This window comes from Manduca sexta, chromosome 3, assembly GCF_014839805.1.
Source record: "Manduca sexta isolate Smith_Timp_Sample1 chromosome 3, JHU_Msex_v1.0, whole genome shotgun sequence".
NCBI classification, from domain to species: domain Eukaryota; kingdom Metazoa; phylum Arthropoda; class Insecta; order Lepidoptera; family Sphingidae; genus Manduca; species Manduca sexta.
Genome location: NC_051117.1, coordinates 1,086,310 through 1,103,031, shown reverse-complemented (window position 1 = coordinate 1,103,031; position 16,722 = coordinate 1,086,310). Strand labels below are relative to the sequence as shown.

The following is a 16,722-nucleotide window of genomic DNA, read 5'->3' as shown; positions in this document are numbered from 1 at the left end:
AGATGCTTGTAGGAATTCTTTCACGTTTTAGCAAAGAAAAATAAATGATGTATGTTATTGAATATTATAAACTGTTATCCACGAACGGAGTTGGGGACACGAAATACCTTTTTATAGAACAGACTTTATTCAGGAAAAATTATGGATACATATTTAAAAATATATTATAGAAAAGCTAGTTATGGAAAAACCGTATTCCCATAACACACCTAACAAGATTCACGTAAAACGACAGATACTTAAACTTTTAAATAGATTACTACGACTAAAACCAGAGTATGACAATTGACAATTACCAATATAATAATTCCAAACATGGAATATAGATGGCGCAATAACAAGATGAGTAACAAAACCGCGAAGACGGTAAGCTATTAAAATGACCTATCTTCAGTTTAATCTCATCAAACTTTACTCTATTATCTAAATTAGTTAATTAAACTCGAACGTAACACACCCCGGCCCATATTTTACTCCCTTATTGTTTTCTGGAACGTATGTATGATCAATGAAAGTTATAACAATAATTCCTGTCCCCAAGGCTTAATATTGTTTATCATTCTCTTTTAATGAACAAAATTTTAATTTATGTGTATTGATCTTTTAGATTTAAGGCATATATAATAATAATAATATCAGCCCTGTATTATATACTTGCCCACTGCTGAGCACGGGCCTCCTCAGTAACTGAGAGGGATTAGGCCTTAGTCCACCACGCTAGCCTAGTGCGGGTTGGTGATTTAAGGCATACTAAATAAAAAATAATGAAGGCTTAGGAATACCTAGTATGGTCTAGACATAATATAGGATACAAACAAGGGTAAAGTGGATTGGAAAAACGTAGAGAAGGGAAAATATAGGATCAAAAGAATTTCTTATTCTTGTCTAGTGTAGTTGAGTATTTGTTCCAATTCTTGAAAGAATTGTTAGTTATACATGTTATTTCATTATAGCTACATTAAGTATGGGCTGTCGTATAAAATTTTTGCTTACATAAGGGCTCGCTTTAATATTTTCGTAAAAAGCAATTGTCCATATTTATATAGCGACTGCGTGCCGTCTAATTGATATACAAAAGCGTATTTTTATTTATTAATTTCGTTATTTTTAGTAACGCATTTAATAGTCACTTTTTAAATAGGATTAATATATGTTTAAATTTACGTACAGCATAAATATTATAGTCAGTGGTGAATGAAAATTGCTCCAAGATTTGTCACTAATGCGCACGATGTTTAAGATTCTATGATTGTAAATCACATGAAAAAGTGTATGAGTTTTAATGCCTCGTTAGATGATCATTGATCTGTACAAAATGCTTTGATGTCCTCGCTAAATGTATCATTTATATAAAAATAAAACTTTATTTAGATAAAAAATTATTTATGTACTTTGTATTTTATGTAAATTTGTTTGTAGATTTCTGGATGGCTGTAAATCGAAATGAATCAAAGTAATTCTACAAACATTGCTGAAGGTAGGATATATTTTATATCTGTCCGGATAGCGACCATCGTGCAGAAGGTGTTAAACGCCAGAGTGGCCCACGTAAGTGGCGCGTTCCGGAATCAGCCTGTGTAGGTATATCCGGGTCCAACAGGCCGGAATAATCGTGTCGACTGCCGAAGGGTAATCATCAGTATAAAATTAAACATTGGTCGCTCATTATACACTTTTGGTCCTTATAAGATTCATGTCCGTTTGACTTGTATTTGTTGATAGACAAAATAAGTTCGGGGCAAAATGGAATAATAGGTGCATAAAGATTTCTAGTTTTTAAATGACTGGCATACGTTTTCCTCAAAACTAAATTACGTAAATAAAGTACCTTACGGACCCCTATCAAATATCTACAATAACCAATGACTATAAATTTTCCCCGCATTGAAAACCATATAGAAATCGTCCAGAAACATTTGTGATTTACGTCACGCACAAAGAATAGAAAGATAGGTGACAATAACTGATGTAGCTACGCGGCGCGTAGTATAGATGTCGCTAGCTGTAGATAAGTCTTTTGTCGCTGCTCTCATTGTGTTACGCTCCACTACTTCACGTCAGATGCTCATATCGCGTTTTGAATTGTAAACTAGAGCTAGTAGCAAATCGTTTTCTTAAATTAGTCGTTAACTACCTTTTATTTATTTATTTATTTGAACAGCCGACAAAACATACACCTTACATAGATTTTTTAACAATTTAGTAAGTAATTGTTGTAGTGCTGTTTTAATAGGGGTTCAGGGTTTGTTGTGCTTTTTTTAGGGGTTTCGCCTGCGTGAAGGAGTTCCGGGATAAAAGTACCGCTATATATTTTCCCGGGATAGAAAGGAGCCTATAACCTTTCCAGGGCGTAGCCTAAATCCTTTCCAGGGCCTGAAATTACATATTTCCATATCAAATTTCATATCCGTTCAAATGATTTTGTGAAAATCGACAACATACAGACAGACAGAAAAGGGACTTTGTTTTATAACATGTAGGTATAGATAGAATTTTTAAAATTGTTTTAAGATACATTTGCGAATAAGTAATACTAACCGTACTTGAGCAAATGGGTTAGATATTAACCTCAATATCAACTATTCTAATATCAGTTTATTACAAATATGAAAAAATATTATGAAAGCTTTTAGACAGGTTTAACTACACCATGGATTTGCTGGTTTGACGGAATTATATGTCATAGAAAATCGAAATTGATTGCTTACTTTCCTGTTGTATGCGCGTACGTAATGAGTAATAGTTAATAAGTTTACCACATATTTAAAAAACTAATGCCTGATTTTTTACATTTCCTCTAACAATGTAAGTATGCGTGGTTGAAAACTTACAATAAGATAACTTCCCTTGCCTACATTCTGTCAAAAATTTCAAAAGTCTAGATTTGTCTATCATACGGTACAAAAATATCAATATTTTGACTCATTATCAAAATAACTGCTCTTGCATTGCGGAAGTTCTACACACATGTACGAAACAATACTAATGTATTGCGTCATGAGGCAGAATAAAATATTTTATAAGCTCTGTAAGTCGTAAACAATTCAGAAATACTTTATTTACACATAAATCACATCTTATGGATTTAATTTGTTTAAATAGGCACAATAAAGTTAATGACGCATTAAACGTTATAAGGTCGATATTTTTATGGACTATCATGATTTAAAACGTTCTAATAACTGCCACATTGGTTTCTTCTTAGCGTATTAACGTTGGAAAGTCCTACATTAGCTGCTCATTCAGGTAAACTACAAGCGATATAATATTATATTTGCCTCGTGAAATACGACATGAATCCCTCCCAGCCGACATTTCGGCCACGGTGGCCAATCGGGTCGTCGGCGAGCAGCAGGGGCCTGTCCGCCCTAGTGCATTTTTGCACATTTTTCGGTTGACCCTACGGGATGGACGGCAGTGTGTAGATGGCCTCATGCTGCCGTAGACGCCGAGGGCGTCCTTCGGTGCGCGGGGGCTTCTGGGACCCCCCCCCCCCAGTCAGAGGAAGCACGCAGCCGTCCCTAATGCGCCGAAGAGGGCCACCGCGGAGTTTTAGCTGGTAAGCCGTAGATATGTTAGTTGTACATAGGGTTAGGGACTCGGCCCGGCGGTCACCCGAAGGTCGTCATCAAATCCGGGCGGCTCAACGCCGGGCCGTAAGGCACGGTTACCCCAGCATAACCGCTTAGTCGCCCCCTACGAAGGCTGGGCGGTAATAATAAGGGACTTTCTCCGCGAAAACAAAACAAAAAAAAAAGGTACGCAGGAAATATTATAGAGCAAAAGGGTGTGAACAACACCCAGGTGCACTCTCTGTTCCTTCACTATCATAGTCTGGTGAGACGGAAATCCGACATGACCGGTGAGACCAGGCGCAGAACTCATAGTTTAACGTGCTAAAACCAAAGATGGCGGCAAATATCTATACTATTTTATAAATTTGATAAAACTAGCTTTTGTTTCAAACTTCGCCGAGAAATTTGGGTTGTGACAAATGTAAAAAATACGTATTTTTTAGAGATTCAAGCTTGTTCCTTATAAACCTTCATTAAAGCGATTCCATGGATTAGCTGCGAAAACATAATAGACAAAAAGAATATATACTATTAATTTAAACTCATGTATATTAGTATAAATGTAATATCGTTGAAGCGATTATCACGCATGGAGCGTGTATCGGCGCGGGCTTGAATGGTAAAGTTCACCATCTGGCATTTACACCGATAAAAGAACTCTCGTACAGGTATCCGAGTGTGACAAATAGAAAAACATTATGACATAGCAACCTCGATAGTAATTATCCACATGAGTGGCTTTCTTATTACTTTTTCCTTTTTTATTACATCTGAGCTACAAAGAATAATGTGCTCTACATATTTTATAATAGGTTGTATTAATACTTATTTTACTTTTTGCAAAACTTGTAAGAGATTTTCTGTTTGCATTTAACTGCTTTTTGTATGTTGGAAAAGGAATAGTAGGCTAATTTAAATTAGAACAAGCTATTTGATTCCAAAATTCAGGAACTTAAAATTCTTGAGACAGTGTTCTTCTTATGGTTGGTTTGAGCATTTCTATATAATTTTATTGTTTACGAGCCGAAAATGAAAGACAGAATATAAAGCGACCGAGCAATGGACAAGAAAAATGTGTACGCCACAAACCTACTGAAAACACATAGATATATAGACCTTCTTACTAAATAGTGATCAACTGGCTTTTGCTCGCAGCTTCACCTGCATGAAAGAGTTTTCCGGGATAAAAGTCTCGCTATATATTTTCCTGGAATAGAAAGTAGCCTATAACCTTCCCAGGGTCTTAAACTATCTCCAAACCAAATTTCATAAAAATCCATTCAGTAGATTTTGAGAAATTCGATCACTTACAGACGGACAGAAAAGGGTACTATGTTTTATAATATGTATAGATTTAATTTCGGTAATAGCCTATTCCGTTCTCTCGTTGCGATAGACTCTACATAACAGTGGGTGGGAACTGAGTCTTTATGAAATTGTCGAGAATGCGTGTTTACCGCGTTTCGATTATTTTGATTAAAGTTTATCACCACTGATTATATGAATTAGGTTATTTAATATATATCGTGAGTAATAGAGATTTAACATAATAACATTTCCTTCTCGTAAAAGTGAAAAACAATAACTTCATCATCACAAAATAACATGACAGCCAACTTACTTGTTTATTCACATTTTTTTATATTACAGAAATTATAAAAAAAATTGTGCGTGCAAAACTAGGTCATCGGCTGACATTCATGCTTGATGATTTGAACAATTTAATCGTTACTATTGGTAACGGTTTAATTAAAAAAGACCACAATCGCACATTGTGACCTAATTTGAGAGTCGAATCAGTTTGTAAATTCAATTAGTAATATCGGTATTATTTTTAGGTCTAATAATTGCACTTGAATAGTGAGGTTCAGAATTCTAACTTCAGTTTTGGAATTATTGTAAAACTTCCCTACCCATCTATATGAGGCAAAATTATTTCGCGATTATGCAAAAATTGTCTGTAAAATTTTAAATATAGAAACTGAAATTTCTTTAAAACAACGATTCAACTCTAATACTATTGATATGAATTGATAACTCAAGAAGTTTCGGAGGGCGACCGCGATGTTCACATCGTTATTTATAATAAACGACTACACTAACTCTTGACCGTATTCCAACAAACAAAAACCTATAATTTTAATTACACATTCACAACAACGGAGGAATATATAAAAGCTGTTAATTCGGTCAGTGCAAACAAACAATGCGGCCATTATGCAACAACTAGCGCCATCTGTTATTCGGTTTCGTTTATTTGAAATTTTATTCGTATAGTAATTTGTCTTGTGGTTTGTTTTAGGCCCATTTATTAATCGATTCGTGTTTAATTGATGCGATATTTGTTTTTTTACGCACACCAGTGTACATTTATTGTGTGAACGCGTCGGTTTTGTGATGGCTTTAGTTCAGATATTTACGTTGAGTTCATTTTGATTTGTTTCTTGGTATTTGTATGGTGTACGTATTTAGGATGGCAGGGATTTATGGCTTGATGTTAGTTTTTTGGTGGTTAAATCCCAAAATCTTACGGCACGCAGACCAATCGTATATACGAGATACAAACTTTAAATAGTGATATTGTGTTTTTCTGGTCAGTATCATCCTGGAGTCTGAAATTTGTATCTTCTTTAGCAATAGGTTCGCTCCCATCATATTGGGATGGAATTTGGCGAAAAGTGAATGCACTAGTGACTCTGTTTTCGGAATAAAAGCCGTGAATGTGCGAGCAAGCTTTAAACAATTATTACAATCTTCGTAACAATGGGTCTTGTCTTGTTCTTCTTTCACCTCCTCTATTTTTGTGTGAGTTTCGAGCCGGTAGCTTGTCACAGAGGGGGCCTACATCAAAATTTGTGAGAGCTCCTTCAGGGCAGTGTGCATTTTTGATTACCCGTTTAAGTTAAATATAGCTCGGAGGACTCCTAAGGCTCCGGGAGCCTTACCACTGATACGGCTGATACGACAGTAGCTGGTTCGAGCAATACATTATCTAAGCTCTTGGTCCAAGTATTCCATTTTTACAAGGATGTAAGAAAAGTTAATATAGCGGATTACAATACAGTTCTGTGGTTAGTTTTAGTTAATAAGTGACTGTTTATAAGGAAGAACGTTAACTAGTTGCGTGGTGGTGTCACAAGTTGCTATTGTAGACACCGGTCCACAATTCCGTGGACCATGTTTCATGTAAAATTAGTAGTATTGGGGCACAAAAACTTATTTTTGAAACTATTGATTTTGAAAGAAGTATTTTGAATTTTCACTAGTCAACCAAGTATAAATCGCTCTGAAACCACGTGGTTTTCAAATAGTTAACACGTGGCCGAAGTCAAGACGCCTTACTATAACCGCTAATAGAAAACAAAAGAAGTATGAGAATGGTATATTCAATAAGTCTTTCGCTACGCGCATTCTCATACATATTTATGTTTATAATAATAATATAATAATATCGGCCCAGTATTATATACTGTCCCACGGCTGGACATGGGCCTTCTTTACTACGGAAAAGGATTAGGCCCTATTCCACCACGATAGCCTAGTGCGGATTGGCAGATTTCATATACCTTCAAAATTCTTATAGAGAACTTCTCAGGTATGCAGGTTTCCTCATATTTTTCTTCACCGTTACAGCAAGCGATAATTCACAAAGAATATACACATAATTTTAGAAAAGTTGGAGGTGTGTGCTTCGGGTTTTGAACCTGCGGACATTCGTCTCGGCAGTCCGTTCCACAACCAAATATACTATCAGTTTTGTATTAGTGTTAACGATTAGAAAGGCGTTTAATCTACAGCCCCTGGCCGTAACTAGTTCTATTTGAAACCACGTGGTTTCAGCACAATGTGTCTGTTGAACAGACAAAATTCTTTTAAACTCAACAGAGTTTCATAAATACGTTTTTTAGTTGCAATACTATTTCGGTCGTGGCTACGGCCTCTGGGCCCTTATTCTGTATGACAGTGTAAACGCGTAACGCGGCTGTGTCATGTTATCTACGTGAAATTTGCTTACAATGGTATTCTGTATGCCAAATCCTATAGTCCTAAACGTGACGCGTTGCGTTACGTGCTTGTTACGCACTATCAAAGTAACGTGTGGCATAGAGAATAAGGGCCCTGGTACTCCAGGTAAATAAAGTAAATTATTATAATTCTCAACATATTTTCAAATTAACAAAAGGTACTTGTCAAAATCCGTAAACTGTGCCTTCTTAACATACCGTAAACCTTTGTTTTAAACCATTGTTAAACTTATAAAGAAAGGGCACAATAAACATACAACGCGGCAACACAAAGAACATGTTTGTGACCTCTGACATATACCGGGGTCAGGGGTCGTCAATCGCGGGAATAGGAACTTGTCCTACATTTTTAAAACTGCAAACACGAATAAGGCAAATTTAATTTGTTAATTTAGGTGGCTACTTTTCAAAATGAGGATGCTTATGAAAAGAAATCTTGATTATATTAATAATGCGTTTTATTTTTTTAGCATATTAAAATATTGTTTTTTGTATTCATTCATTTTATAACAGAGTATAGTTTGTAAGTTTGTGCGTTTATTTGTAAAAGATTTCTGGAAATATTCATGATATTATTACTAAATAAAACTGTTTCTAAGAATTATTTTACTTAAAATTGTATCTTAAAGTGTTTAACACGAACAAAACCGCGTGAAAATGTCATTTTTCACACAATATTTAGTCATTTCGTTGTGTTGTTTCCAAGAAAATTATGGAAGGGAAGTAATTCATTTGCATATAAAAGGCGATCAGCGTAAGTGATTTACAACATTAGGGATGTAATAAAATATAATATTTTATGTTTTTATCGTTGAGTAGTTTGCATAAAAAAAGAGTTTAATTAAAATATATAAGAGGTTGGAACTTGGGGTTAAAAAAAATATTAAAGTAGAAATTTTATTTTTATAATCAAATATAACATTTGAAACAACAATATACTAGAAATTGTTAAAAAATGATTTTTAAATATTCCTAAAAACAAACAATGTGCAATATAGCCGAATATTATATAAACTATATATAAATTAAGTCAATTGCAACCTAAGTCTTAAATATATAAATAACAATATTGATTGAAAAGAATTTATTCTATGAACGTGAACGTTTCAACGAGAAATGTAGAGGCTAATTTCCCTGGCCTATTAAACATTTTTCACAAAAGCTCGCGCTTGAAAGCATTTCTATAGGGACTGGTAGCGACATCTGTACGGTGTGTATTAAAACATGCGGTTTTCTAGGTTACTACCGTTCTCAACACATTATTACGATTGATTCACGCAAAAATTATACTATGTGGCTTTCGTGAGCTTATGTAAAGCTTTCGACGTATATAACCTTCAGAATCGAGATTTTGAGCTTATGATGTGAGAGAAAATTTGAATTTAGAATATACATGTTTCTTAATAGAAATGATAGAGCTTTTAAATTATAATAAAAGTGGTGACCAAATGGAAACGTTGGAAACCAAAGTCATTTCCAGAATCTTTAAGCAAAGAACATCGTTGCGTGCCAATCGATTTGATGTAAATGGAAATTTATTACTTCACGACGTTCTAATCTGAAACATCGATTTACTTCTAATAGATGATTATTCTGAAAGCCCTGTAAATAGAATGTTGCAGGTGTTTTGTATTATCAAATGTATCGTTTGTGATTAGAATTAAGATCCAGCAAGTAGTGTCGCGCATGTTTAATGTTTTCAGCAATGTGTCAACTCTCGATAGCTCGGTTTATATTTATCTTACACTCATTCTTTGCGTACGTACTTACTGACCGTAATCCGGATCCTCCCGAACTATACGATAAATATGAAAACTCACACACGCGGTACTCCGCGCCGAGGCGACATCGCGTCGATTCGATACAGCCTACACGCACACACGATAATCGCGAATTTTTTTTTTCAAACAACAACCAACGTTCTTACATAATTCCCGGCAGCCATTACCGCGTGTGACGCGAGCGAAACTCGCCCTTAAAAACGACAAACGTTGAGTACATTTTTTCCATTTCCCATGCACGTTAGCGCTATTTCGGAGCTGCGCCGGCGGTTACAACCTTGAATTTGGAACGCACCTTTAATTTTAGCCGGTTAACCTAGATACGAGGACCATTCCGTGTGCTTCGGATCGATATTCGCATGCGCGTTGTCTCGGGATGTTTTAAAATAGTACGGGTGTGGTGGGTACCTCAGGCGGCGGTTTTTCGGGCAAGGTATGCCGTGGTCCGGTGCTCGCGGCCGACTGACGGGAGCCGGGGCGGCGCGTCGGGCGCACGCGCGCTGCCGTCGTCGTCGCTGCTAACGATCGCGCTGCCAACATCCTCGCGGCGGCCAGTGGCTCACACTCGCCACTCCTCGCCGCCGCTGCTCCGCATCACGCCACCACCGCTCTCAGACCATGCTGCCTGCTCGTTATATAATCAACATAAACAAATTTGAAAACAACATCCCATCATTACTATAAGACGTTTTTCCAGCGGTGAATATGATTTATAAGATAAATTTAATTGTAATTCATGTAATAAATAACGTTTTCGTTGTCGGAGCGCGGTGTGATTTATCATTTTAATACTTCAGCGGGACAGTGGCGCCGCCCGCGGTGGAAAGTTGAACCGGGAAGCTTTTCTAGTTATTGTGTACGACGTGGCTTGCGTGACATGATATGAACGCTGGTAGCTCCTGTCTTTTGTATTGCCCATTTACGTTGTAACTGTGGCGGATATAATGACTTACATCGACATATAAACAATAAACATACTATATTATACAAACGTTTATAACAGTGAATATACAGAAATACTCAATCAACACTCAAATACAATTATACTGGAGTAAAACTGTAAATAAGAGCTCTACATTAATTAGTCCACTCGAGTTTCAGTGGGTACGTGGCGCCATCTGTTAGCGTTTACGTAGATCTAAACTTTTCAGTGTGACGTCATCGCCGCAGATTATTGGTAATTGATGTTGGTAACGACATCTAGTGTGCTTTGTCACTAAACATAAACCTTTTTATTTGTAAATGGACAAGATGGCGCTTTTGAAAATATTTGCTTTATTCCAGCTATCTGTCCTATGCTATCTGAAACTATTTTAGTTATAATAATAGATGCGTGTCGGGTTTTTATTTATGCCGGACTACGTTCTTTTTTAAATAAAAACTAAAAACTATTTTTTTTCAATGTCTAACATTCGCGTAAACATAAGAAATCATTATACGTTCTTTTTGAAATAATTAAAACCTCTAACCGATTTTCTTTATTCATCTGGGAATAGAACCCTGGACTTCGCTGATTTCGTATCCAAAATTACCACGCAGTATAATAAAGATGCAAGCGGCGATATCCTAGTTGGGAGGAAAATGGATGTCGAGATGAATCTCTGGGCACGCATTCCTGACTTTTCTCAAGTTATGTGTGTATTCTTTGTGAATTATCGCTTGCTTTAACGGTTAAAGAAACCTGCATACTTGAGTTCTCTATAATTTTTTTAATGGTGTGTGAAGTCTGTAATTCCGCACTTGGCCAGCGTGGTGGACTAAGGCCTAATCCCTCTCAGTAGTAGAGGAAGCCAGTGCCCAGCAGTGGGACAGTATACAGGGCTGATATTATTATTATTATATATCGTAATGATCATGATAGTAGGTGACGTATATAGGTATGTTCTATGCAACTGGACGTCCAACACTATATCTATCGCGTTACTAACATTTCCATAATTTTAAAGAATGCTTCACATTCCCTTTAGCTGAAGTAACGTCTTTCGTATGTATATTTTCTAAGGTATTCTAAAGAAATTGCTTTTGAAGCGTGTTACACGATAGAGTTTCCAAATAAAGCAAGTCTATATCGGAGCTCAATGTGCATCGAATTAAACCTCATAGAGTAACCTCAAAATAGCATAGTTTAAAAATTAAGATTTATTAAGATTTTTTTCTTAGAGCCGAATTGATACTAAACTTAGTAATTAGAGTTAAACTATTGGATCTGTAGTAGTATATTTTTTTCTTAAATAATAGTTTTTTTTCCGTATGATAGTTTTTTCGGGATAAAAAATAGCCTATAGCATTTAGATTCAATGTAGCTTCCTATAAGTGAAAAATCTAAATCGATTTAGTAGTTCCTGAGATTACCACGTTCAAACAAACAAACTCTTTAACTTCATACAGGGCAATTTTGATATTGCGTTACTAAATGAAACCACAAACATCTACTTGGAAATAACGCTTTACACTTAGTTACTGGGGCCTAGATGTAAAATAAAGGAGTGTAAGTTTCGAACAAAATAAATATTAATAAAAAGTAAATTTAACTCTAAGAGAATTCGTCGCAGCGGCAACATTATACTTTCAGTTAGAAAAACACATACGCACACGCCATATTCGCATTAAACTACAAAATGATCTAAAAATCAGAAATATTAAAACCAGGATTTTGGTGAAAATATTCGTTATTAATGGATGATTTTTTGCACAATGTCAGGAAGGGTGTAGAAGAGTATGTGGTATCATTTAGTAACACAATGTCAAAATGACCCTGTATATTAGTATAGATAATAAAACATTCATATAGCAATTAATTGACAGCTGTGGCCTGACTGTACAGACTGTTAATATAATAATAAAATACTGCTAATTTTCAATACATTTTTATTTTCGAAATAAAATTACGATTATGTTCGGACATCACAATGTTAGGAATACGTTGACAGTACAAAATAACTTAAAAACTATAAATACATCACCAAACGTACAATCAGTAAAGCTGGGTCAATGTAGAACGGTTTGCAATTTTTCTTTCAATTTATAATTTGGGTCAAATCTGACCCGCGGAATCCAATTTTGTATTTACGCAAGTTGGGTCAAATTTGACCCTGCAATTTTTTCAATTACAAAAATTGGGTCAAATTTGACCCTGAAATTTTTTCAATTACAAGTTGGGTCAAATTTGACCCGCGGAATCCAATTTAGTATTTACGCAAGGTGGGTCAAATTTGACACTGCAATTTTTTTTCAATTTCAAGTTGGGTCAAATCTGGCCGACAACTCCAATTCAGTATTAACGCAAGGTGGGTCAAATTTGATCCCAAAAATTCATAATTTTAAAATCTAAACTTTTACTCCTAACATGTTTACATCATTTTCAACATACAATGCCTCTTAATTTATGTATTACGAATATTCAATTCCTGTTTCACAAGAAATGTTGACACCACAAAGGTATGATGTTTTAGAATCTTTTAAAAGCTAAGTACATTGGGGTCATTATGACCCATCTCAAGACCAAGAGCATTTATAACTAAAAAAGTCTATATAGAGTTCGAGGTGGCAATCTCTTTAGTCAATTCTATCAATTAGAATTGCACCCTGAATGTATATAAGTTAAGTCTAATGTCCAACACACGAAAGTTTTATCACTCCCAATTATATCGTTCTACAAAGTCAGTACCCAATTAATTTAAAAAAAATAATGAATTTTAAATGTGAACGAAAAACCAACCATCCTTATATGTGTATAATTTAAGACTTTTTAAATGTCTTTAATTTAATATTATTTAAATTTTTTGTATGATTTTTAGTGTTAAAAATTATCATTCAAGAGGGTATCTTTTTAATATACTTGAATGTCCTTTAGTACTTGTTTTACTCCTGTACAAAAGGACCAGAAGTTAGTTAACCCTCTAAGACATAGTAGCCAGTAATTTAAAATATCTCTCCATACTGATAGCCTTGACCTATGGTCAACAGGGTAACCGCTAGAGGCCTCGGGCTTCAAAGGGCCTCGTGCTTACAAGGGGCACCAAAAAAATTCTACTGCCTACAGTCCCGCAGCAAAGGCTAATACTGATTCTATATCCATCAATTCGATATCTTTAAGAGACAAAATGTAAACATATCCTGGTTATATTATGGTGGAAGTGGTGTGGTTTCAAATTAATCACATTATTAAATTTATTGTACACTAGCACAACACTAGTGCATTGAACAATTATATTCATAGTTCGGCTAGCCGCCGATAGAGGCGCTTGATTTAACCCCACTTTTCAAATATGCACCTTTGTTTATAAAAAATAAGACTAATTTTCGATTGTATTTTCCGTTCACATTACAATAAAAAAAACATTTTTTTCACATTTCCGACGAGTAAAGGCAAGCGTCACTATGTTCTAATATAACAACAGCGCAGTCGTTGTGTTGTTAAACATGGTATTAGCTGGTATTGGTGTCTATTTTTTAAGGGAAGAGAACGAAAGATCTGATGTTATGATCATTTAATAAAAGGTCGAATAGGAGAATGATCGATGCAATGCGAGCGCTTAAGGTTTATTTTCGCTTGTCGTAAACTCAGTTGTTTTACCGCATGCGAAGTGTCCTTAAACACGGAATACCGACTAATAAAAGTCGTTTGTGCACGCAGGAGGTATTTATTAAATAAGATGTTTGTAATTCTTATGTTATATCCTACTCACATTATAAGGTCCTTTGCAATTTTTTATTTATATTGTAATCAGATGTAATATTTTCATGATGGCACAAATTAGAAAAAACTTCACCTAAATCTCTCGCGATTATTATTTACTGAAATAGAGATAAGTGTATAATTTAAAATTCGGAAAATAGTTTTTTAATGTCCAACATTCGCGTAAACATAATAAATTAAAGAACCTTGTTATAGTGAACCAGCGTTGTAATAGTAATAATACTTCTACTTCAACGATGAATACCAGCACAGATCTCAAGGAAGGTTTTATTTTTAAAAAAGAAGAAAAAAGCTTTAATATTTATTTTACAGTTCGTTATTAAGTACTTACATCTATTACTTACATAAGTGCAAATACCAAGTCTGCAACACAACGACGTTTATTACTTACTATATAACAATTCACTATGTACAAGGTTAAAAATCTCATTTTCATATCACATCATTCATTCAAAAATATACCTTAAGTCAATAAGCTAACGTCCGTATTGGTTTGTGACTCTGATAGCTCGTTGTACATCTGACCACACAAGTGTTCAATTAAATGTTCTTTCACAACACGCGACCTTGTGTGGTAAGAAATACAGTTTGATTTAGAACGTGTACAACCAACCACATCAGATATAGATTAACTTTCCTAAAACAAAGCTGTGAGGTTAGTTGTACTTATATTTTTATATTATGTACAGTCGGTCACTAAAATCTTGTCGCAGTCTAACATTTCCACTACTCATTTGTGACCGACTGTACATTTTTTTTGTTTTTTTATAAGTATTAAAATATTTTCTAATGGAACATTTTAATTATCTATGGTCTTTTTGGAGGTAGCTGTAAATCAACAGGTCCATTTTATATTTTTTGTCAATATTAACAGTTTTTTTATTCGTCGCAAAATTAAACATAATTTTCAACATTTATCGCGTGTTATTTTTTCCGACATTTTTTAATCTGTGGGTCAAAAAATACACGCGTTATCCCTCCAATTTTTTTTGTAAAAATGTTGAGATCTCATCGCAAATTTCAATGTTATTTTATTTTTTTTTCCTAATTTAAGTTTTCACAAAATGCTTTTTAATACTCGTTCGTGGGTCAATAACTAATTTAGGCCCTTCATAAATTATTCACTACATAATTGCTTTATTGTACTCATTTTTCTAAACTATAATCTAATAATATTAACCACAGCGGTTTCTGAAAATTTATGCAGAAATATAAAAAAAAAAATGTTTCTTTTTATATTTCATTAAAATGGCCTTTGGCCTCTCCTCACTGGCTTTACAAAAACAAAAAAAAAACGGTTATTTTATATAATCATTTTTTCGTCAATACAATCATTATAATGTAAAAAAATACAAAAAAAAATTTATGTATAATGTTTTTTTGCCAAAAAACTCATTTAGCTATAAATTCCAAAGTATTTATTGGCACTAAATTTCATATACAAGTAAATACTCAGATGCATATTAATGTAATTTGATATTTTAAATAAACGTACTTAAGGCATAAGTACAAATTATATAAAGAAAAAGGACATTATATTCTGACGATATGGTTTTTAGATTTTTCAGACAGACCGAAATCGGTTTATACCATCTATTAAAATTAATTCAAAATATTAATTTAATAAAAATAACAATAATACAATAAATTCATAATTTAATTGAGCTATAACTGCACTATTTTTACAATATAAACAAATATTTACAAATACGTAAAATTTTCAGAAACCCACGCTAATTTCACCTTTGCAACAATTTCGTTATCATCTGTCAAACATTGTCAATTAAAAATGTTTTTATTTACATATATCTACACAATTAATAGGATAATTGTTTTACACATTTAGATATGGTATAAGACGAAGTTGTTTATAAAAAAAAAATACATGAAAAAAAATTTAGAAGACGCAATTCAGCAAATATGAACACAATTTCATAGGAATATTTGTACTCGAAGCTAACTTGGTAATTGACAGAGAAAACTTTTAAATCGTTACCAAAATCATAGTCAAAATTATAAGTTTTCTTAGTCAATAGGAAAAAAAAACAAAGGTAAAAAAAAATCTTTGACACGAAATCCCACCAACCATTATTGTCTTTCCCATAACGGTGTTTTACATTAGTAATTGCGATAGATCACATTTAATTACATATCACAGTACAACACACGTCCGAACATTATCCAACGAAAAAAGGTCCCATTAAAAAAAACATCAAATACTGATCATTCAAGTTGGCACCGAAAATTTTCCAAAAATTTCGTACGAAAATACTGTCGAATTACTTTCATAAAAAAAGAAGCTAAGGCAATAAATAAACGTAGATAATGCTTTCACATCTACGTGTACTCCTTTGGTAACATTTGCTTGTGCTACGCTAACGGACCTAGAATTCCAGTCTAGGTTCATCTAGGGCCTAAATTCAGGCTAAGACTAAAACCAAGAGAAGTGCTGACGAATTTACACGTTGTTCCCGTACTCCAAGCCGAAGAGGGATAGGATGACGAATGCAAGACCTAGGAAGATAGAGCCGAGGAGATCTCCGAGGGCTGTTAGGTATGGGATGGCCGCGTTGTCTGGATCCTTCTTCCTCTTCCACATGAAGTGAATGAGGATGTACGCCAGGTAGAGGAGCACCATGACC

The 16,722-nt window shown here is 34.4% G+C and overlaps 1 protein-coding gene across 3 annotated transcripts in view; it reads right to left on the bottom strand.

The window, feature by feature from the left end:
* Positions 1-12,232: 12,232 nt before the first annotated feature.
* The window catches only part of LOC115456027 (solute carrier family 41 member 1), a 76,957-nt gene continuing 72,467 nt past the window's right edge, over positions 12,233-16,722 (bottom strand). For all 3 annotated transcript variants that reach the window (XM_037440169.1, XM_037440172.1, XM_037440175.1), the window contains one exon: positions 12,233-16,721. In XM_037440169.1, coding sequence (XP_037296066.1) covers positions 16,539-16,721 — 183 coding nt within the window. In that variant the 3' untranslated portion in view covers positions 12,233-16,538. The remainder of the gene's footprint in view (position 16,722) is intronic.